This window comes from Podarcis tiliguerta (genome assembly GCF_965153285.1).
Source record: "Podarcis tiliguerta genome assembly, chromosome: 3".
Taxonomy (NCBI): Eukaryota; Metazoa; Chordata; class Lepidosauria; order Squamata; family Lacertidae; genus Podarcis; species Podarcis tiliguerta.
Genome location: NC_139536.1, coordinates 44,523,293 through 44,548,148, shown reverse-complemented (window position 1 = coordinate 44,548,148; position 24,856 = coordinate 44,523,293). Strand labels below are relative to the sequence as shown.

At 41.1% G+C, this 24,856-nt stretch overlaps 1 protein-coding gene across 5 annotated transcripts in view; it reads left to right on the top strand.

Annotated features, from left to right (window-relative positions):
- Positions 1–1,108: 1,108 nt before the first annotated feature.
- MTR (5-methyltetrahydrofolate-homocysteine methyltransferase) overlaps positions 1,109–24,856 on the top strand; it is a 63,947-nt gene continuing 40,199 nt past the window's right edge. The window contains exons 1-8 of one of the 5 annotated variants that reach the window (XM_083434330.1): positions 1,109–1,295; positions 4,591–4,802; positions 9,488–9,577; positions 17,187–17,256; positions 18,836–18,928; positions 19,356–19,462; positions 20,618–20,677; positions 23,393–23,487. In XM_083434330.1, coding sequence (XP_083290456.1) covers positions 1,241–1,295; positions 4,591–4,802; positions 9,488–9,577; positions 17,187–17,256; positions 18,836–18,928; positions 19,356–19,462; positions 20,618–20,677; positions 23,393–23,487 — 782 coding nt within the window. In that variant the 5' untranslated portion in view covers positions 1,109–1,240. Of the gene's footprint in view, positions 1,333–4,590; positions 4,803–9,487; positions 9,578–17,186; positions 17,257–18,835; positions 18,929–19,355; positions 19,463–20,617; positions 20,678–22,907; positions 23,032–23,392; positions 23,488–23,905; positions 24,008–24,856 lie in introns of those variants that run through there. The other 4 variants (XM_083434334.1, XM_083434331.1, XM_083434333.1 and 1 more) reach the window with 4 other exon arrangements.

Genomic DNA, 24,856 nt, shown 5'->3' with positions numbered 1-24,856 from the left:
AGCAATTCTCAGCCCAGCAAGAGTTGTATACCTAAGTATAGGCTCTACATTTAAAATGCACTCATCAGCAGTGTAAAAACAGCCCTATGACATATTAAAGTTGGGGGACATGAGCTTTCGTAAGCAAGATGCTACACTTCATTTTATTTATTTTGTGCCCCACCTTTCCTCCAAGAAGCTCAAGGCGGTCCTCCTCATTTAAACCCCACAACAACCCAGTGGAATAGCTTAGGCTGAGAGGCAGCAATTGGCTCAGGGTCACCCAGGGTCAGGGAGCTTCATGGCTGGCTGGGATTTGAACGCTGCTAGCCCAGGTCCTGGTCCCGACACTCTAACCACTACATGGCACACTCTTTTGGAGCAGTGTGTGTGGAGCGAGTGCTGGAAGCCGAACTAGGACACGGAGCCCTTTTGACATTTCTGCATCCTTTGCAAGAGAGGTCTAGCGTTGCCTTCCCCCCTAATTTGGATGGAGGCCATGGTGCCTCTTCTGGGAACCTGTCCTTGAACCAGGGCCGGATTTAGGTTTGATGAGGCCCTAAGCTACTGAAGGTATGTCCAGTCGTTCTTTGTCAAGAACCAATTGTTGCTGTTTTTGTGTTGAATATATGCTATATGGAACAGACTTCTGGAATGGATTAAGTTTGAGACCAAGGTACCATTGTATATAGAAATGAGCAAACCAGGGATATTTTAGGGAGCAGGCGAGCAGGCAGGGCCCATCACTTACACCATAGGAGCCTACACAACACAAAACACTGTTGCTGTATGTAGGTTTTATTTTATTTGTTTTTTCCTCTTATATTTTGGAAATGTACATCCAATGGTTTTTTCCTTTAATTTTTTTTGGGGGGGGCCCATGAGAGTAGGGCCCTAAGCTATAGCTTGTTTAGCTTATACTTAAATCCGGCACTGATTCATTTATTAAATCTGGGTACTGCACGTGGTTTCGGGGAAGGGAGAGAAGAATAAAAACCAATAGCCGTTGGGGAAAGAGGGCGCCTTTAATAGACAGAGAAACCGAGCACAGAGGAACGCCGTCCACCCGCTCAGCTCCGCCTCTCCTCACAGCCGAGGCGGCGAAAACAGGAGCTCACGATCGAGCGAAGAAGGGAAGCCCGGTACAATACCCGGATGACGCGCAGGCGCCTTCTCCGCCCTGCCCTGCCTACGGCCTCCCCAGCCAGCGAATTGGGGCTCTTCTCCCATTTGCGGTGTCGGAAGGCGAGCGCGGAGCGGGATGTCGCCTGCTATCCACGAGCCGCCTCATCAGTCCGGCGGCCAGCAGTCGGACGGTGCGTGTTTGTTTGCCGGGAGCCTCCAGGTCACGCGGTGCGCAGCTTGGGTCCTGGCCTCGCGTTCTTCCCGCTGGGTCTGGGGGTTTGGAGCGCGCGCGCGTGTCCCGCTGCAGCTGGTGCAGCAAAGTTTTATTTGCCAATTAAGGGAGGAGAGTAGTGGCTGAGGCAGGCTTTAACGGTGTGTCGGGAGAGGGGATATTTTTTGCAGAGAACGTAATGGATGATAATTCATGCAGTTTCTGGGTGCAGAACAAGAAGTTGGGGGGGGGGGTAACTCTTTCCAGCTAACTTTGCCTCATAGCAGACCTGTTGAAATTAAGGAGCGCGACAAAGTTCGGTCCCTTCATTTCAGTAGGTCTGCTCTGAGGGTAAAGTTAGTTGCCTTCCACTCCTAATTCTTTCCCCTATTTAGACTTATTAGTGTGTTTTTTTTTTGTAACTTTCTTCTCTTTAGTAGCTGTCGTGGTGGACAGAACATGATGCAATAAAGCATGTGGATTGAATAACCTTTGGATGTGTTGAGCTGGACAATGGATAGTAGGCAATAAATGGATCTTCTGTATTCATTAGTACCCTGTGAGACATTATTAAGAGGCACAGTAACTTGCCTTCTATATATGCCTGTGTGTTTGGCAGCAGGAAAAAATACATCAACACACTTGGGAACCACGTGTACTGTGGTGCCTACTTGCTTTTGTTTTCTTTAAATGAAACATGGTTCTTAGTTGCCCGTGTCTTAGATTGATATGCCTTGGGTTTCGAAAGAGAACTTTATCTTGCAGTACAGTATTTTAAAGGACCTTAGGGAGGCATGGAAGAAATATAAAAAAGCAGGACCAGCAGACTTAACATCTTGGACATAGCTATGGTCCATGCTTCATATATACCACTAAATCTATATACACCTTAAAGAGTAAAACAAAGCAGGCTTGCAGGTGTTCATAGAACTTGCCCCTTAGGTGTAATCATAGAGATACACATTTGGGAACTAAAATGAGTCCCAGGGTTTCTTAATAGTCCACAATATTACTGAAGGTTGTCCAAAAATCTGTTGTGTGCATGTTTATTTAGAAGTAACCCTCAATGAGTTCAAGAAAGTGAGTAGGGTTTTTGCATTTAATGTTTTATTCCTTGTATAGGTAAAAGTTCATTCTCTTTAAAATTTGCCTCTTGAAGGGGCTCAAATGACTCAAAACCCTGTGTTATAAGACTCACCAAGGTTAGTTCAGTGAAAATCACATTTTCTCCCGTGTTTTGCATTGTTTTGAATGTGTGCAATCCTGGTGATAGGTTCTGTGCCATATTTTACCTCTAATGGTGATGCTTTCTTAATGGGAGCTGAAGAAATCCCTGTATAGTTGTGCTCTCCTTCTCTTAAATCAACCTGGGACACAATGTGCCAAGCATCTTTTCTAGGTGCAGGGTAAAACTGTGTATTCCAGTTTGGATACAGTGTGGTTTTCTAAGCTTCTGTTTTATCTCACTGCACAGTGAAAGCAGCAATCCCTCTTGTTGTACTGGCTTCTGTGATAGCTATGCAGCCTGCATTCGCTCCATAAGACGCACACACATTTCCCCTTACTTTTTAGGAGGGAAAAAGTGAGTCTTATAGAGCAAAAAATACGGTACCTGCAGACCCTCTTCTTCATGGACTCCGAGAAGGGCCCAGGCATGGCGGCTGCGATCCATGGACTGGCAGGCGAGGGGACGGAGCTGCGGGGTCGGCAGGGAAAGGAGCCACCGGCTGGGCGAAGACGAGGAAGGGGCTGCCCTCCTCCAAAAAGAAAAGGCTGGTTGTGAGGGCTGGGAAGAATGAGGGGAGGCCCGGCCCGCGGTGAGCCCAGCCTCCTCTCACCACAATTCCTATTCAGGGCCGACCAGGAAAGCGGCAAGTCCTGAGGGAACTCCCGCGGACGATAACAAGAGGCTCCATCGCCACTGCCTCCTCACGCAGCACTAGGAGCTGCAGCCGCCATCTTGTCAGCGCAACCCCGCCTTCCTGAGTGAGGGAGGGAAAGGGCAGGGCTTACGGCGGCACAACAGCCACGAGGGTCTGTGTGCTGTGTGTTGTTGCTGTTGTTGTTGTTTAATCTTTTAGTTGTGTCCGTAACAGCTCACAATTGTTGGTAATCTCTCCTGAATGTCTTGACAGTGTGACAGAGCATGTGCAAAAATGCTTACCTACTACTGTAATTAGAAATTTATGCTCTTTCTTTCCACTCCATGGGTGATAAAGAGGATTATACTCAAAGTAGACCCATTGAAAGAAATTGAAAATGACTTCAAAAAGTCCACTCTGAGTATGACAAACATTGGAGATATCACAGCATGGTAGAGCTGCACTGTTAGTCCTCAAGCAATCAAGCCCTAAAATCTACAGGCTTGCAAGAACACAGGGAGAAGCATTGCTGCTGAGTTAGGAGCTGGTTCTACATCTAGCTCTATAGTATATAGTCATACCTCATGTTATGGACGCTTCAGGTTACGTGTTTTCGGGTTGAGGACTGTGGGGAAACCCGGAAGTACCGGAATGGGTTACTTCCGGGTTTCGCCGCTCGCGCATGTGCAGAAGCACCAAATTGTGCCGGCACCTGTGCAGACGCTGCGCTTCAGGATGTGAATGCTGTGGGTTGCGGATGTGCCTCCATTACGGATTACTTCCACAACCCGAGGTTTGACTGTACAATTCTTTAAAGGAGAGGGTATGATATTTGCAATAGAGGATACCGCTGATTGCTTTGAACAGGGTGGATTTGATTTAAATCTAATTGATTTAAATTGCTAGTCAGGAAGACTTGATTTAATCAGTTATTTACAGAAAGACTCATTCTTGCAGGTATAACATTAATATTTGCAACCAGATGAAGGTTTCATTTTTGGAATAATTAATTTTTAGAGTAGTTTTTACAGTTATATAAAAAATTACTGATTTGATTATACTATTAGAAATACATAGACAGATAATTATGAAATTATTGTGAAATTTAATAAGTTAATTTTTTATATTTGGATAATTTTTCTGCTGTACTTTATTGGAAGAAGGAAAACAATCATTTCCTTAATAACAATTTAAACAATTTATTGAACTAAAACAATAACGTTATATCATATGTATCCATGTTTGTTAACTCATGTGGTTAAACAATTGTTTTTTTAAAAAAACTTACTCAGTTTTAACACACATAAAAAACTTAAATCCTGATTTTAAAAATCCGATTTAAATTAAAAAAATGATTATTATTATTTTTTAAAATCATTGATTTTTATCCACCCTGACCTGTTCCTAACACAGCTACGAAGAAAAGCCTGAAAGATGAAATTGAAATGGTTTTGCGGGAACGCATTATGGTTTTGGATGGAGGCATGGGGACCATGATCCAGCAACATAACTTAACAGAAGAGCAATTTCAAGGTGAAGAATTTAAGGATCATATGAAACCGCTAAAGGGAAACAATGATTTGTTAAGCATAACTCAGCCCGACATAATCTACAAAATTCACAAGGTCAGTATTGTTTGTTTTATGAGGATTTCACTGGGAGAATACTGATTATTTGCAAAGGCATATGCACATAACTTAGACGACAATAATTATCATGGTTCCTTTTGCTGAAAAACATGTGTGAATTATAATGTATGTAGAAATAATTGCTGAGTATGTTGCATACTTTCTCTTTCTTTAGTAAAAAATTGATAATTGTAACAACCAATAAAACCCCACTTCATTGGACTGAAAAACTTTTATCAGTTTGAATGGACTGTGATTTCACTGAATATTCTTTACAGAATTGTTTTCTTGCTTTTTATTTACTGAATAAATTTATATCCTGCCCTTCCTCCTGAAGGAGCCCTGGGTGTCAAAGAACAAGTGGGAAAACAATTTAAAACATTTACAGTACAGAGGTAAACTAGGAATGTGTGTTGGAAGAGTAAGGTCTTCACACTAGGCACCAAAACGACAACAAAGATGTCTAATATTCCAGGGGAGAGCATTCCAAAGTGTAGGGGCCACAGCACTAAAAGCCTGATTCCTATATTGTGTGTAACAAACCTACTATAAAGATGGTATCTGCAGGAGGAGGCCCTCACCTGCAGAACATAGTACTTTAATTGATTGGATATATAAGGAGTGAGATGATTTTTCAGATATCATGGTCTCAAGCTGTATTTATACACCAAAACCAGCACCTTGAGCTAAGTCCAGTAGCTAATTGGCAGCCGGTGCAATTTTTTCAGCAGTGGGGCAGCATATTTGCAATACCCTGCCTTGACAAGCAGTTGAGCTAGTGCATTTTGCAGCAACTGGAGCTTCTTAAGAGCAGCCCCATGTGGAATGCATTGCAGTAGTTCAGCCTGGAAGTTTCCAATGGAAAGAATGATAGGGTGGTGCAACTTCTGCAGGTGGTAACCATCTTAGCAGTATCCTTCTCTCTCTCTCTCTCTCTCTCTTTTTAATGAGATGTGGTTTGGCATATAACTCTTTTACCATGCATCTATACCCTGAATCACTTTCAGTATTGTCTGGTCTCTTGGTATCATTCTATCATTGTATCTATTTTATTTTTAATTGATTTTTAAAAATTCTCTTAATCTTTTCACCTTCAAAAGAAATTCTTAAAGTATTTGATGCTTTAATAAAATAAAACAAAACATTTTATTGCAGACTGTTTGACGACTTCCCACAGTTGCCTGGTTGGATCCTGGACTTCATGTGCCATTGGCCTGATCCAGCAGGATCTTCTTATGTCATTATTATTATTATTAATAATAATATTATTAATATTATTATTATTATTTTATACTCAGCCCATCTGACTGGGTTCCCCCAGCCACTCTGGACAGCTCCCAACGGTATATTAAAAACACAATAAAACATCAAACATTAAAAACTTCCCGAAGCAGGGCTGCCTTCAGATGTCTTTTAAAAGTAAGATAGTTGTTTATTTCTTTGACATCTGCTGGGAGGGCGTTCCACAGGGTGGGTGCCACTACCGAGAAGACCCACTGCCTGGTTCCCTGTAATGTTTTTAGATTATTAAAATGAAACATATGCTGTCTTCCATTTTAGCACAGTTTTTTATCCCCCCTGCTCTATAATTAGCAATAAAATACTTCCAACTCTTAAAAAAGCTACTTACGTAATGGTTAAATAGCAGTAAATACAAAAATATTTGAGTGTACATTTTAAAAGGTGATAGAGTAAGTGCTTTGGAAATGGTGTGCTTGAGTGAATTGAATTTCCCCCACCTACACACTTATGTCAGCCCATTTGTGTGGGTGGAATATTGAGAGGTTTACATGCAGACAAAGTGCAGTACCTGCCACTCAATTTCAATTTCACATGCAGTTTGCCATGGAAGAGCCTTGATTGGATACTGCTAGGAGCCTCCAGTTTAGAAGCATCGCTAGGTAGAGGGGGGAAGCTAAGCAGACATGAGAAGAGAAAAGAGGATTTGGCTCATTATAAGAAAAAACAGGTGATGGAAAGATCTGCAACACAGTGGCAGGTTGAAAGGCAGGGAAAATGTGTGTTGTGGGGGGTGAATTTGGGAAAGCTGAAAAGGTTGAAAACTAGGGATTTGAGCTGCTTAATAACTGAGAACATAGGGAAACAACGTATGGAACCTCTGAGAATAAATTTCTTTTCCCTGTTAAGTTTAGTACTACTACTACTAATGTTATTATTTATACACTACCCACCTGATGGGTTTCCCCAGCCACTTTGGGCAGCTCACAGTAGAATAGTAAAAACATGATAAAACATCAAATATTAAAAACTTCCCTAAACAGGGTGGCCTTCAGATGTTTTCTAAAAGTCAGATAGTTGTTTATTTCGTTGACATCTGAAGGGAGAGTGTTCCACAGGCACCACTACCAAGAAGGCCCTCTGTCTGGTTCCTTGTAACCTCACTTCTCGCAGTGAGGGAACCGTCAGAAGACCCTTGGAGGAGGACCTCAGTGATGGAGGCTGAGCGATGGGGGTGGAGACACTCCTTCAGGTATACTGAGCCAAGGCCATTTAGAGCTTTTAAGCTCAGCACCAACACTTTGAATTGTGCTCGGAAATGTACTGGGAGCCAATGAAGATTCTTTAGGGCCGGAGTTCTATGATCCTGACAGCCACTCCTGGCCACCAGTCTAGCTGCTGCATTCTGGATTAGTTGTAGTTTCCAGGTCACCTTCAAAGGTGGCCCCATGTAGAGCGCATTGCAGTAGTCCAAGCAGGAGATAACCAGAGCATGTACCACTCTGGCAAGACAGTGCACAGGCAGGTAGGGTCTCAGCCTGTGTGCCAGATGGAGCTGGTAGAAGATGTGCTAGACACAGAATTGACCTGTGCCTCCATGGATAGCTGTGAGTCCAAAATGACTCCCAGGCTGCCCACCTAGTCCTCCTGGGGCACAGTTACTCCATTCTGGACCAGAGAGACCCCCACACCTGCCCCGGCCCCTGTCCCCCCAAAACAGTACTTGTCAGGATTCAACCTCAGTCTGTTAACCGCCATCCATCCTCCAGCTGCACTCCATTCACTTGGGATAAGGACATGGGGGAATATGTGTTGGATAAATCTGTTATATGTTACAGTGCAACTTGGTGTTTGTGTTTAAAGAAACAATAAGGGGGGAAAAGGAAACTTAAGCTCTGCAACATCAAATTCCCATCAAATGTGTGAGGGGGTTTCCTCCTCCCCATCCCTTCTGACACCATCACTTACTGAAAAAATTGAAAAATATCTCCATGCCCTACCTCTCATTTGCTGCTTCTACTATTGTTGACAAATGCTGAAACTGAATGTGGTCTGCTGCTACTATTCAGTCCAGCAGAGGAGAAACCAATGCAAATGCAGAGGGAATATCCATAAGAGAGACCTCGAAGCTATGACAGAGAAGCTTCCTGTCTTGTGTGTGTTGGTGCAGGTGATGATGGCACCCTGCCGAAGTTAGGCTTCCCAGGTTGTGTTGCCTTGATGTAGTGCTGCCCCTGCACAATAGTGTTCTATGCACCCTCTCACTGCATGTGAAATGAGTGGTCTCACTTGCACAATTCAGCCACCTCAGGGGTGGGAAAGGGGTAGACAAGCAGCACATTCAAGGCCCACATGCAAATCTATATATGTTACTGGGTCCCAGTTGACAGGCAAGGTTTCATCTGCAGTAGGGTAAGCATCTGTTTAAATATTGAAGTGCAAGGGATGCATTTGCAAAAAAGAAAAGAAAAAAAGTTATTACCAGAGAAGGGAGGTCAATCTGTCTCCCAACCCTCTTTGTGTCATTTCCTGTCATAAATAATCATGCAAGTTCAACCTTAGTTTTTGAAAAGTGTGTTTGCGTCTAGAGAAACCTTGTCACTTATCAATAAGTTTCCTTGAAAATCTAAGCTGGGAATTTCTCTTCTAGCATTTTGATTAAAATATAATTGGCTTTAATTACCCTTGTCCTCATTTATTTTTATTTTTCACTGAGAAAAATCTCAAGGGTTTAAACCGTACGACATCATGATATTGATATTCTAAACAGTCACATCGGTCTAGAAAGTCTAGAAAGAAGTATGCACATTTCTTTAAGGAACTGAAGTGTATTCATTTTGGGGAACAGCGTGAGTACCCAAGAGGAATTACTGCTATTGCCACTTTCAGTTATAATTTAATTACATAATATATGGTAGATTTTCCTCTCCTGCTGTTCAAATAATGAAAAGGCACTAGCTGACTTTGCAGATGGTAGGACTTTTTAAGCTTTCCCTCTAATCTCTTAAGATTAATTGCAGAATTAAAAGTGATGAGAGAAAGCCCTATTTTACACCTGGTTACTTACTGAGAGTGGTAGGCAAACCTGTTCCCCTCACAGAACTACAGTTCCTAGAGTTCTGTGTGGAAAATGGATTGGTTGTTAAACCACTTGAGGAATTTTTAGCTCTGTGAAGAGAATAGTGGTCTCTGAAAAACCCTCAGCACCCTTCCCAAACTATAGTTCCCAGGATTCTTTGGAGGAAGTCAGGACTGTTTAAAGCGGTATGGCACTACTTTAAATACAGAGAGCAGATGGGCTTCTACTGTGAAGGACTGTAGAAGAGCTTAAATTCCTTGTTTGACATTTGTAAAGAGGCTTAACTTGCATTTGAAAAACAACTTGTTCTCCCCCCCCCCCCCGCTCCCAAAGAACCCCTTTAATCATTCTCTTTTTCTTGCAGGAATACTTGATGTCTGGTGCTGATATCATTGAGACGAACACTTTCAGCAGCACCAGAGTAGCACAAGCTGACTATGGCCTTGAACATCTTGTAAGAATTTTGAATTTCTTGTTAATCAAGGTTGGGTTTTCTAGCTTGTTCACATTTACTGTTCTCCTTCACGTGGCTGTCTCGCCACCCCCTGTTGAAATTTAGATGCGGCACATGCCTGCCCCTTTTGCTTATTTTATTCTGCACTGTGCCATGTACAATCATGGCACTATATAAAAATAACAACATTTGTCTGAGACGTTATAGGTAACGTAGTTTTGATTTGCTTCTTTCTGATGAAAGATTATCCCAGGCCCAGCCTAGCAAATGAAGATTGAATGAGTAGGAGAGAGAACGTGCAAGGATTAGCAGATAGTACTCCATTGTATGTTTGCAGCTCAAGGTCAGCAGCTGCAGTCCCTTGTTTCTGCTGAGAGAAGAAGAGTTTGCATGCAGTAGTGTTAAGGGGGCATGCCTGATCCCCTAGAAGCAGTTTTACTAGGCAGCCAAGCCAATGCCTAATTACAAGGCTGAGTGATCTCTTGTAATGCATTCTTGCCTTAGCATACATTCTGGATCAAAATCAAACATGCCCATGCCCTGTTTGGCTACTCATCAAAGGATCCTAAAGGATCAGTGAAACAAGAGTGCCTCACTTCGGTTCTTTTTATTCTGTTAAAGGGGATAAAGGAGTTCCCCCATCATTGGTGCAATGTGGCATGAGGGGCTTATTTAGACTTATCAGTGTGGCTTTGAGGGACATTAATTTCTCAAAAGAGTACTTTCTGAAAAATTTTTCTCTAATGGAGAACGCTTGCTTCATAGCAAGACCGTGACACTCCTGTGGCTTGGTTTCAACCGAGCTCTAAATACACATTTTTAAATAAATTAATAAATGTGGACAGTCATGACTGATTTATGCTGTCTTGTGACATTTGAAATCCTTGAAATCCTTTATGCTGTCTTGTGACAACAAGATCTGGTAAATCTTTTCACACGGGAAGGAGGGGATCCTTCCCTGAACCTACAGGAAGTGCCTCTGTTATACCCAAAGTAAAAGAAATGTCTGGGACAGAAGACCTTATTACTGCAGGATTTGCAAGGGTACAGGGATCCCTAGACAAACTGACACAAGAAGTGTCAGAAACTAAAAAACAAGTTGTGGAAGTAAAAAGTCAAGTTGAAGAAACAAACAAAGGGGTAACAGAGGCCTTCCAAAAGATAGAACAGAACTCTGCCAGTATAAAACAGAATACAGCCTCAATTAAGGAATTATTTGAGGCGTCGGTTGAGACAAGAAAAATTGCTGAGGAGGCAAGGGGGGTTGCAGCTGCTACAGAGGAGAAATTGCCACCGATGAGCAAGCAATTGGAGGAGTATAGAGCAAGATTTTCTATGCTGGAATTAAAAGATAAACAAACTAATCTGAGAATTAGAAACGTTCCAGAGATCGAGGAAGGAAGCCTGCGGGACCTTCTGACACAAGAATTTCAGAAATTTTGGACTTTGGAGCCTGAGAAGGAGGAATTTAAGATCCTGAGTGCCTTTCGTCTGGGAAGAACAAGCAAGAAGATCAAAATTAGAGACTGTTTGGTTACATTTAGAACCAAAGAAGAAAGAGACAAGATTTTGGGACTACATTTTCAAAAATCATTGATAATTAATCAATCCAAAGTCGAGATCTTCAAGGATATTCCAAAGCATCTTCTGGACCTTAGATCGAATTATAAAGATCTAGTTATTCAATTAAGAAAAAACAACATCATTTTCAGGTGGGAATTTCCGGAAGGACTCTCCTTCAGTATCAAGGGAAGAAAGACAAAAGTAAGATCAGTGGAAGACAAGAACGTCTTTTTAGAAGTTTATGGAGAGGACCTACAGAAAGGAACATTAAAAGTAGCAGATTCCTTGGAGCCATCAGAGGAGGGAGAGGAAGACAAGACAGGAGCAAGGCCGAAACGAAACAGAAAGAAGAGGACAACGCCGGACTTGACAGATAAAGACAAGACAGAGGGAGCATCTGGAGGAATATAACAGAATAAATTCATCATGTCTCTGCAACTTCTAAGCTGGAATTGTAATGGCCTCAACTCAGTTCGAAAGAGGAAATCGATATTCCATATTTTAAAGAAAGAACAATTGGACTTGATCTGCTTACAAGAAACACATGTGACCAGGCTCCATAGGAAAATTTTAATTAACAAAAGATTGGGTCAAGAATTTATCTCATCTGACAAAGTCAAAAAAAGAGGAGTAGTAATATATGCCAAAGAGAGCCTTACACCAAAATTTATGTTTAAGGATGAACATGGAAGATATTTGGCAATTGAAATACAGTACCATGGACAGAAGTATCTGATAGTAGGAGTGTATGCACCAAACGAGGGAAAATCCGAGTTTTTTAAGAAGCTGCATGAGACACTGAATGAATATTTGGAATACAGTGTGATTTTGATGGGAGATATGAATGGAGTTGTTTCAACAAATATGGACAAGGCGCAACGACAGGTGGTCACCAAGGATGGTAGACTACCGAAAACCTTTTTTGATTTGACTGATAACCTGGACTTGATTGACATCTGGAGAACCAAAAACCCGTTAGGAAGAGAGGGAACCTTCTATTCTGAAGCTAAAATGACTTGGACACGAATCGACCAAATATGGATCACCCGAGGACTGGCACCAAATATAAAAAAGGTGGAAATCTGCCCAAAAACTTGCTCCGACCATAATGCAGTAAAGATGGGAATGAACTTACTACCAACTGGTTCTTTCAGATGGAGAATGAACGACTCTCTCTTCAGGGATGAGGAAGTGAACAAAAAGGCCCAGAAAACTTTGAAAGACTATTTCGAGATAAATTTGAACACGACGGTGGAGAAAAGAATCGTATGGGATGCAAGTAAAGCTGTTATGAGAGGGTTCTTGATACAACAAAATACGCTTAAAAAGAGATTACAAAAGGAAAGAAGGGAAAAGATCTTGGAAAAGATCAATGAAGGAGAAAAGAGATTGAGATTAAAGCCAAATTCAAAGGAAACTCTAAGAGAGATTAAATTATATCAAGTGGAATATATGCAAATGGTAAATCAAGAGATTGAGTGGAAGATCAGACAAATGAGACAGAGAACTTTTGAATCTGCAAACAAGTGTGGGAAATTATTGGCTTGGCAAATTAAGAAGAGACAAAAGTTGAATACAATAACAAATCTAGAAGTGGAAGGAAAAACTATTCAGAACCCTACAGAAATAAGGACCGCTTTTCAAAAATATTTTAAACAGCTTTATTCTCAACAACCCCAGAAGGAAGTAGACATAGAGAAATTCTTGAAAGCGAATGGGCTACCGAAAATATCTCAAGAGAATAGATTGAAATTGAATTATAGCATAACAGACCAAGAGGTCGAGAGTGCCATTCAGAATATGCAACTGGGCAAGTCTCCAGGACCCGATGGACTGACTGCTAGATATTATAAAGCACTGAAAGACTGGTTAATTCAGCCATTGAAAGAAGTTTGTAACAAAATACTTCAGGGGGAGAAGGCACCAGATACGTGGAAAGAAGCTTTTGTTACACTTATACCAAAGGTAGAGACTCAGAAACACCAACTCAAAGACTACCGCCCAATATCATTACTTAATGTGGATTACAAAATTTTTGCAGATATTCTGGCCAGAAGATTTAAGAAGGTTTTAATAGAGGAGATTCATAAGGACCAAGCAGGCTTTCTCCCAGGAAGACATCTATCAGATAATGTAAGGAATATAATAGACATTCTGGAATTTTTACAAGAAAAAATAAATACTAAGGCGGTTCTAATATTTGTGGATGCGGAGAAGGCCTTCGATAATATTTCTTGGAGTTTTATGAAGAAAAATCTCCAAAGTATGGGGGTAGGTCAGGAATTTGAAAATGGTATAGGTGCAATCTATTCTGAACAAAAAGCTAAGTTAATTGTAAACAGTGTAATCACTGAGGAGTTCAGAATAGAGAAAGGTACGCGACAAGGTTGCCCAATTTCTCCTTTGCTGTTTATATCAGTCCTGGAGGTGTTGCTGAATATGATTAGAAAGGACCAATTGGTCAGAGGGATTCAGGTCGGAGCTAAACAATATAAATTAAGAGCATTTGCAGATGACCTAGTTCTGACATTACAGGAGCCAGAATCCAGTGTGAAAAGAGCCTTAGAACTGATCCAAGAGTTTGGTCGACTGGCAGGGTTTAAATTGAACAAAACAAAAACCAAAGTTTTGACAAAGAATCTAACAGAAATTGAGAAAGAAAGATTTCAGAATGAGACAGGATTGGCAGTAGTGAAAAAAGTGAAATATTTGGGTATTACTATGACTGCGAAAAATGGAAATTTATATAAAGACAATTATGAGAAAAGTTGGTCGGAGATAAAGAAAGATCTAGATATATGGTCTAATTTGAAACTCTCCTTAATGGGTCGTATTGCTGTGATAAAGATGAATGTATTGCCAAGAATGTTGTTTTTGTTTCAGACACTGCAAATTATAGATAAGATTGATTGTTTCAAGAGGTGGCAAAGAGATATATCCAGATTTGTCTGGCAGGGCAAAAAGCCAAGGATAAAATTTAAAATATTGACCGACGCAAAAGAAAGAGGGGGCTTTGCCCTGCCAGACCTGAAACTTTATTATGAGGCGGCAGCCTTTTGTTGGTTAAAAGAATGGCTACTTCTTGAAAACACTGACATGTTGGATTTAGAAGGATTTAACAATGTTTTTGGTTGGCATGCATATCTATGGTATGACAAGGTTAAAGTGCATAGAATGTTTAAAATCCACATTGTTAGGAGTGCATTGTTTAAAGTTTGGATGAGGTATAAAGACTTGCTTGAAACCAAGACCCCAAGGTGGTTGTCCCCAATGGAAGCAAAAGCACTAAAAAAGCTCAATATGGAGGCAAACTGGCCAAAATATTGGGAGATTTTAGAACAAGATGGAGACAAATTGAAACTACAGAGTTTTGATAAATTAAAAAGTAAAGTCCGAGATTGGCTCCATTATCATCAAATAATGGAAGCATTTAAAATGGATAGAAAAATTGGCTTCCAGGTGGAAAAATCAAAATTGGAGACAGAATTGTTAGAACCCAAAACTAAGATTTTGTCAAGAATGTATAACTTGCTACTAAAATGGAATACACAGGATGAGGAAGTGAAATCAGTGATGATTAAATGGGCACAAGACTTGGGCCATAATATAATGTTTGCTGACTGGGAACGGTTATGGACCACCGGTATAAAATTTACGGCATCTAATGCCCTAAGAGAGAATGTAATGAAAATGATATATAGGTGGTACATGACACCAGTCAAGCTTGCGAAAATTTACCATTTGCCCGATAATAAGTGTTGGAAATGTAAAGAAGTTGAAGGCACATTCTTTCACCTTTGGTGGACGTGCCCTAAGATTAAGGCATTCTGGGAGATGATTTATAATGAGCTGAAAAAAGTGTTTAAATACACATTTTCGAAGAAGCCAGAAGCCTTTCTCCTGGGCATGGTTGGCCAACAGGTGCACAAGAAAGATAGGATTTTCTTTATGTATGCTACAGCAGCAGCAAGAATACTTATTGCACAGTATTGGAAGACAGAAGAATTACCCACTCTGGAAGAATGGCAGATGAAAGTCATCGACTACATGGAATCAGCAGAAATGACCGGCAGGATTAGAGACCAGGGAGAAGAGACGGTGAGGGAAGATTGGAGGAAATTTAAAGACTATTTACAGAAATACTGCAAGATAACGAACATTTGAAGATATCGGACTGAAGGTGACTGGTTTTTAGCAAGAAAGGTGAACAGAAAAAGATCTAAAATCTAGACTGAAGGAAATATAATTATGGGATATGGATTTAAGATGATGAGAAATTTAAATTATGATAGAGGGAAAGAATTTGCAGACAGAACATTTGATTTGGAATACAGAGTAGGGAGGTTGGGGGAAGTCGCAGAAACAAGTAAATGCAAGGTCATTATGAAGATAAAAAGGGTATTTTTTTTTTAATTTTCTCTATTTTTATTGTTTATTACTGTTGTTTTTGTGTTTTATGTTTGTGTATTTTTTCTGTGTTATGTGTTGTTTATGTTGTTCTTTATTGTTTATGTAAAACTTAATAAATATTTATAAAAAAAAAAAAAAAAAAAAATGAAATCCTTTCCTGAGTTCTTGAGGTAAGTAAATTTGTGACGCTGATCACATTCAGACATAAAGCTAAACTATGGCATAGCTTTATGCAAATGGACAAGGACATCTGAGCTCCCCACAGCTCTCCAAAATTAGTAGGAGATTGAAAACAAAAGTGAGAATTTCCAGCTATCTGTGTTTACCCATGATGTCTGTTTTTTTTTAAAAAAAACAACAACAACCTTAAACCTTAACTATGGTTTAGGGAAACTATCCAACTCAAAACTGTGGTTGCTGATTCTGTTTTGTTCCCTAAACATAAGATTAACTGCACTTCTAGGTTCAGATGCAACAATAAACCATGGTTAATTGGAAGCTTTACATCAGTTTTCAATCTACCCCACATGGCAATATCAGAAGAAAGGAAAATGAGAGCCCACAGCCTAAGGCTTCTGCATGTAACATTAAACAATCATTTGTTGGAAGCCTACTACAAAAAAATCCTGAGGCAACTTACAGTACAAAAAGTACTTTACACTTTACTGGGCACTAAAATAACCACAGGCTTAATTCTAAAAGCAACAGATGGAAACATTCACCTCTTCCCAACCACATGCACATGATTGTGATCATCAAAAAGTGAGCAAGCTAAAGCACCCACAGAAATGTTAATCATTCGATGCATGGGAGAAGAGGAAAGTCTTTGGTACCAAAAATGTGTTGATGTAGGCAACTAGATGAATGTCCTTGGGGAGAGCATTCCCCAAATGCGAGGGTGCACCACTGAAAAGAACCTCTCTCTCGTTGCTACCCTTAAAGCTTGTGTCAAAAAGGGCAATCAGAAGAGCGCCTCTGATGACCTTGGAGGGGTCTGTGTTGACCCACAGGCTGACGTTCTCTGCTGCTGTCTTAGAAAGACAAGACTAACAAGATCAGAATGAACACTGGAAGAAAGATCTGCTATTGCATAAAAAAGGAAGATGAGTGTACATTCTTCCTAATGACCAAGGATGTGGGATGCTTGACTCCAGGTTGGATATGTGTTGCTCCTGATTGGAGGATCACATACTAACTGGGCACTCTCAGTAACCCATTGGTACAGCATGCCTTGGTTGAATTTGGTGGGGAGGGGTGAGATTAGGCTTTTGTGTCTTCTAGAGTTCTTCCTCTTTCACATTTCAGTAGACGGTGTTGATGAGAGCTGCAAAAAAATTCCTGTCATAGTGTTAGCCCTTGCCAGCTAACATTTCTAGCAAGGTAGAGACTTTTGAGCCAAGTTGATAGTTTAGGGATCCAAAATGGAGGCCAGCTCTTTGGAAACATGCGGTGGTGGGGTTTTTTCTTCTTCTGTATATACCATGACTTGTGAATTGGCTATAAAATGCATTGCAAATGAACACTCTAAAATGTAGTTCAAAATAGAGTTAGTTAAACTCTGAATATAATGGATGCTTTCTGGATGCTTGATTGTTTTGATGTCTTCTCCACTTTCTCCTACCCCTGTACTTCCCAGGCTTATCGGTTAAACAAAATATCAGCACAGGTAGCCCGAAAAGCAGCCGATGATGTCACTGCTGAGACAGGTAAATAACATTCCAATATTTCTAACCTACTGGCTTCCAATTAGTTCACACATTAGCCTAGGATCACTGTTTCTCATTAGGCTGGAGTATGTAAATGCTGGAGGTGTCCTTCAGTGAAACATAATAATGCATAATAAAATAGGCACTATTCGTTAGGGGCTCTTGTGGGTTCCAAATTCTGCTTAGATTCCAGATGTTAGTGTCAGTCAGTGCTATTCCCAAAACATTGCAGCTTGCATACTTGGTTTCTTATTTATACAAAATTACCTGAAGGTCAAGTAAACCGGCTTTAGTTTCTTGCAGATTCCAGCAATAGGCAACTCAAGTGCTGACTGGAAAACATGGTTTTCTTAAATTCCAGCAAAAACCCACTGTCTGGTTTCAAGGCTTTAATAGCTTTAAAGAGAAGGTGTTGTTTTCTCAAAACCAAGACTAGAAGAGACCAGTAATAGTTAAAGAGAGATCTCTTCAGTCTAGCTCACCTATGAGACTATTAAAAAAAAAATCTCCAGAATCTACTGCACATTTTGATCTTGGAGTATCTAACTAGTCTTTCTAATTAGAATCTCGGTTCTTCTTGTAGAAGCCTTCAGCCAAATGCTGATTGCTAAGTTTGTCAATATGTGAAATTTGGGCTTTCTGCCCTTGTTGCGCCTTGAGGTTTGTTGTGACAATAGAAGCCACAAAAATAATTAAAATCAACAATAGGCTAAAAACAGATTGAAACACATGTCTACATTCTACATATCTGGATAGGCTTATCAAAATAATAGTGCTTTTAGCAGATCTGAAAAGCGTAGAGTGAAGGCTCTTGCCTTGTATCATCTGCCTATCTACTTGTCCTTCCTGCCAACACCCCACAAGTCCCTATGTATAGTTTTGTCCAGCCCTATATTCTTTTTGGCTCCTCCTCCCCCCCCCAACTCTGCCTGTTCACCACCTGTTGTTTCCTCAGTTCTGTGCATTTCAGATCACTTTCTGCTGTGTCCCACTTCCTATAGCTACCCTGTCTCTTGACAGCCTGTATCTCCTTTTTCCTTCCCTATAGCAAATAGCATCACAAAGTTTAGTCAGAACCGCTTCTCTCATTAGCCTAATTCAAGCTATATTCTTCACTAACCTTTCCTTTAGGCTCTTTTGTTTCTCTGAGACTTCTTCCCAGTTGTCATCCATATGCTGGATGCTGTTTTAATTCCTGCCAAAATGATAACTTCCCTTCCCCACATTGGAGCTGGACTGCAAACAGTTGTATTCCTTGAGCAGCTGAACTATGCCAAAATACAACACCTGCTCACCCAAACTACAATTCTAAATAGTTTTTGTATTATTATTTTTTAAATGTATTTCCTATATTGGTACTTTGGAACTCCGCCCCACTGGATCCTTTGAAGTTCCTTGCTGCAGGATTGTGCCACTCAGCATCGGCATGGCAGGCAGGTTTTGCCCCTCTCATAATTGTTCCCAAGTGCAGTGCCATACTTTTATCAATTGGTCTGGATAGCACATGATGAAACACTGCTGTGTCTCTGCCCTTCATCCAAAGCCTGTTTCTCAAATATTATGTCTCTTCTTTGTAAAGGAAGGAAAAGATACGTGGCTGGTGCGATGGGTCCCACAAACAAGACCCTTTCTGTCTCCCCTTCAGTGGAAAAGCCAGATTACAGAAATGTCAGTAAGTATTTAGATTGTTATTCCAAAGACTGAGGGCAAATATTATTTATTTTGCTTTTTGTGTTCCTATCAGTTTAACACCAACACCACTTTTATAATATAGGCTGACCCATTAACGTGTTTTTGGTGAGTCCAGAGACTTCCAATTTTGATGCCAGTTCAAGCTTTTGTTGTGGTTCATAAATCTATTTCTAATTCCATATTAGAGGTGTCCACAATATCTTTGAGGAAGCTAATTAGAATTATTTGAGAGCCTAATAACTAATCTCATTCTGCTGTACATTGTGCCAAATAATAAAGAATTGCAGTGCAAAGTTACCTTCCATGTCCACCAGTTGCGGAGGATATGAGAACCACATTTGAAGTCGGAATAGGTGTTTCATTGTCACTTCTAGCATAAAAGGGAATCTGTTATTATTGTGCTGCAGCTTTTGATGAGCTTGTGGAAGCATACACCGAACAAGCCAAAGGACTTCTTGATGGTGGAGCAGATATCATGTTAGTTGAAACCATATTTGATACAGCCAATGCCAAGGTGAGAATTCAAAGCAAACTCTTGAAAGTGCCATTTAAACAAACAAACAAACAAACAAACAAACAAACAAACCCCACCCCACCCCACCCCATGTGAACTATAATTTAATTGATCACAAAGTTAGATGACACCAGTCAAAAGCAGATAAAACTCATTTTATTTAAAATGATAATATTGATTCTCTTTGTACAAGTGCATTAAACAAGGAACGATGGGGGGGGGGCTGGAACTGTTCTGCTGGAGTCCTTAATAGCTTGTAGTATTCTGGATGGGACGGTTAAAATTTCCTGGAAGGGGATGCCATGTATGACATGAAGTTAAGAAGCTCCTCTTCCTTGCACTGGATGGGGAAGCTTCAGGAAAGAGGAAAAGAGAACAACGAGCCCTTTCCCCCACTTTATGGAGACCTTTCTCTTGATAATTAAACAACAGTGCTCCAAATCCGAGCCCTTTAGCGTTACATAGCACAGAGGGGCAGTGTTTTGGGTGGATGTAGAATGAGAGAAGTGTCCTTTCCTTCCCCTTGGTGAAGCCTGAACAGGACTACATGACTCCTCCAGGCTTGCTGAAGCCCTGAGTTAGAGGCTGGAAATAAGAAGAATGCTGCTGGATCAGTCTAAAGGCCTCTGTAGTCCAGCATTTGGTTCTCTCAGCGGCCAACCTGATGCTTTTAGGGAACTCACAACAAGGACAGCAGTGTGATAGCATTTTCTTCATTGGGATCCCCAGCAACCAGCATTCTTCCTCTGATTCTAGAGGCAGTGTTCCCACCAACCTTTTGAATGGGCCTCACCCACCACTGACATGAACTGACTGGAAGGTTAGAGGCAGTGTGGACCTCAGGCTGAAAAAGGTTTCCCACACCTGCCATAGATTCATGAAGTCTGGCCTGGATTTCTTCTCACCGTGAAATTGCTGTTGGGCAACTTTTCCTGCAGTCACAGAGCCACATGAGAGACTATATTGTTGTTGTTGGTCTTGTTTTTATTTAGGGGGTCATTGGTCTCCTCTAAAGAAAAAGCTGTTGGTGCTGGTCTAATCCTTCCCTCCCTACAACAAAACAAAACCTAAAAATGTGTAAGATGTTTGAAAACTCCAAAGTGGAAGGAAGGCATATCACCCACCCTTAATTTTTGTGATGTTTTCATTGCACAGGCAGCTCTCTTTGCGCTCCAGAAGTTGTTTGAGGAAGAGTATGACCCCAGACCATTGTTTGTAAGTATAAGAACTGAAAGAGTAACCGCATCTCTGTAATTCATTAGTTAATGCTCAACCATCTAAGAAATGAACACTTTGTTTTACAAACTATACAGTCTTGTATGTTACCTTGCACTTCGAGGTTCCTTTCATTAAAGTTCCCGACCTATGTTCTAGAGCATCGGTATCCTCTTATGATAATTATAAATAAATATGCGTTGGCATTTAGAAACCGCTTAATATTTAAAACGTCTCTTCAGCGGTATACAAAATAAGCAACAACAATGTAATTAAAATAAAAAATGCAACATGGAGCCAGTAAAACAGTATTATAAAAACAAAAATAGGAATTCAGAGACTGTGAACAAATAAAAGCAGGGTCCTATCTTGCCGGCTGGAGAAAGCTGAGGCCAAAAAGGAGGTCATTGAAAGATGTCTGAAGCAACTAATGGTTGCTTCTTCATATATTGCAGCGAAAGGGCCTTCCACAGCACAGCAGCAATAGTGGAAAAGCTGTAGTTTCAGAAGCTATACTACCTTTCCCCATTTGGCTGTTCTTTGAGTTTAAAATATGTTAGTCAAAATATACTGCCAGGAACCCCTCTGGTTCTGCTGTGTAGATATATATGTAAATGTGCAAACTTCTAGTGTGCAATTCTGCACTCCGTGTTCACGGAGTGACTCTCACTGGACTCTGTCTTTCCGTGCCATCTGCTGTCACGTTTGCTCTTCCAAGTGTGCTGAGATTCTCCTGGGCATACTTCAATAGCAGCTGAAGGCCTCCTGTGTCTTTAACCAACAGCATTTTTTTTGCCAGCTCTTCCATATGGCCCCCATGCACAACTGTCTGCTCCTGCTGGGAGAAGCCTGCGTGCCTGGGACAAGAGCGGACAGTAAAATGTGCTGTTGAATGGACCCTGCAGATTGCAGCACGCTGAGAAGGGCACACATGGGAGCAGCTGGCGGGGGGGAGAAGTTTGTCATAGAGTCCTGTGGGAAGCCTTCTGCCCACTGTGACAGGAAGGTGGGAAACAACCATTGTGCTTCTCTTGTCACATGAACGCCTTATCACTTTGGACAGCTATCCCTTGAGATCCAAGCTGAGATAGACCATTGGGTTAACTTCCACTTATTATGTGGTTCAGCTACCACTACTTATGTGGTTCAAATAATATATATCTAACATACTGGTTCACCCCAATGTCTCTCAGTATCTCAGATACCAAAAGCTGTACTGCGGTTCTTATTCATTAGAAGCACGCATGAGAGCTTCCATTAGATCAGGGTGTTAGGAAATGCGTCAGCCTGGTTCAGTAAAAGATACCTTATACCTCGGGTTATAAGTGGTACCTCGGGTTAAGTACTTAATTCGTTCCGGAGGTCTGTTCTTAACCTGAAACTGTCCTTAACCTGAAGCATCATTTTAGCTAATGGGGCCTCCCTCTGCCGTTGCACCACCACCGCACAATTTCTGTTCTCATCCTGAAGCAAAGTTCTTAACCTGAGGTACTATTTCTGGGTTAGTGGAGTCTGTAACCTGAAGCGTATGTAACCTGAAGCATATGTAACCCGAGGTACCATTGTATTTTGTCTGTCACACTTACAGCATCTTAAGGCTGCAACATGGAGGAGTTATAATTGATTGAACTACAGGTTTATTGACTGCATTCATATGTCATGATCCTAGTTTGCCTGCTTACTATGTTTTAACAGCATGCTGGGGCACAGTGCACAATAATTTCTGGCTTGGATGGTTGAAACAAATTAGGAAGTCACAGTCTGAACCCAGAATCGTGGTTTGTTTCTGCCTAATAAGCCAGGATCACTAGCATGCCATAAACTTTCTTATTGTTGGCTTGCGACCTTTGGCTTGTTGGAGAAAAACCATCCTCAGTTCAGTAGTCATGGGAAACCCAGCTTAATTGTGTCTTCCTAGTTTATTCCCCCTACTTGTGCCAGGAGAGGAGCGAAGTAGGAATGATCAGGCAGAGTGTGAACCAGTATGCTGCTTGTACCCAATAAACCATAATAAGCCAGCAACCCTGGGTTATTGTGACGTGCAAATGTGACCATCGTGTAATTAAAAAGGCTAGTATTTTGCAGTTATGTTGCAGCTAGCATCAGTTGTGTAATACATTATTGTTTCCATGGAAATTCTTTGTGGTTTTGAAGATTGTTCCATAATGAGAACATTGGAGCCATCAGATTCTAGTTATAGGCAACGTTGGAAGCATAGTATTAAATAAGGGAAGGGTTGAGGACCTGTGGTGTTCAAAAGAATGTGAAAATGAATGCCTCAAATGCCAAATTATAGGGTTATGGGGGAGGAGGAGGAGGTTTTTTCTTCCTTTCTTTGCCTTGTTATAGAATAGGTGAGTATTCCTCTTAAAGGAGGGGTGGGAAGCTGAGCAGAATCTCAAAAATCTGTTTAATTTTTTTAGCATATTTGTGTTCTCTGTACAGTTTCCTAACATCCCAAGTGCAAATTCAGATAAAAATTTCTTCCTCCCTCCCTTCCTTTGTCTTCAAAAGGAGAAGGGAGCTATTCATTTACAGATCAATCTTTGTGACAGCTAAAACATTGTTTGCAGAGGTTGTTGCACAGAACCTTCATCATTCTGATTGCCTCTTGTTAATTTTTAATCAGGCATTGTTCATTTCAGATCTGCTGTTGCAGCCGTCTTCATACAAGGTTTTTTTTGTCTCTCTCGCTGTTTCCCTTGTGGTGTTTAGGTATCGGGAACCATTGTCGATAAAAGCGGCCGTACTCTCTCTGGCCAGACTGGGGAAGCTTTCGTCATCAGTATATCTCACTGTGACCCACTTTGGTGAGAGAAGTAAATTTACTTACAATAAAGCTATTCAGTATTGATAGGCTCTGTGCCAGTTTTTCTAAAATCGATTCAGATGAATGGGGGTTGCGGTAGGATTGTGCGGACAATGTTTGGACCCTAGTCTAATGTATCCATCTGTTCTGCTTTTCAAAGCACTGATTTTCAAAGTGTATAGACAGCCTCCTTAGGGACATGTAGACCTAAGTCACTCACAGCTCTCTCCTGGTGTGCATCTTGATGGGCAGGAGGCAGAGCATCAACCTATTTCCTGCCCTTGCCAATCTGTTGTCTACTTCTTGCTGTCATTGCATATTGGCAGTCCTTGGCCCTCAGTGACCTTCAATGCATCCCATTACGGATTGTCATCCCTACTCTTCTTTCTCCCCATATAAATCATGCTGCATCCAGCCTGCCAAATAGCTGTTTGCTGGGCTAGGTGGAAGTGTGAGATGGTTGTGGAGGATGAACATGTAGGCAGGTCACTCCCATGTGTCATTCTCCATTTGTTAATCGTGTGAGTATGTGACCCGCTCTGACCACATCTGCTGACATGGGGCTTCCAACTGCCCACCTACTGCCCCGTGTATGTCTCTTGGGGGCAAAATGTTTGTTCATTCCTTCCGCCAGTGCTTAGGACCAATGCACTGATTTGTTGTTGTTTTTTAAGTGCAACCTTTTATAACTTCCAGTGGGAATTACAGAAAAGGACTAGGTACACGATGCACAGTGAGAATACAAGCATTCTTGAGTCATTTTGGGGCCTGCCTTCCTCCTTACCTTACTCTTGCCACCCTGGAGCTTCAGGGAGATCACCAGATGAGGCTTGTAGAGACAGACAGAGACAGATGGTGGTGAAATGACGCAGAGAGAAATTCAGCAGCTTAAGGTGAAAAAGGAGCCTGAGCCAAAGAGAAAGAAGGCGGAAGCTTATAAATCAACCATGACTTAGCAGCATAGAGTGAAATTGTATTTATCTGTGGTTTGATAAGGATGACAGCATTAGCTATCCTTATCTGTGCTCCAGCATTTGTTGAGTAATGGGTCTATAAGTTAAATTCAGGGGTTGTTTTTTGTGTGTTTTGTTTTAAATGGCCTCCCTTTCTTGTTCATTTTTCTCTTTTTTTGGACAGCCTTTCTAATCAATGTTATAAGTGTGTTTGTGTGTGTGTGTGCGTGCGCGCGCACACACACACACAGCTGTGTGGAGACCTATTTTACAAGTAATTGCATAAAACCACTTTTGTAAACTATTTGATTAGTTTAAAATATGTCAGCTGTTTGCTGAGGTCAGAAATGTTGTTAGTGATCTTGCTATGCTGATAACCACATACATCCTCTTATCTTGGACAGTGTGGGCTGAAGA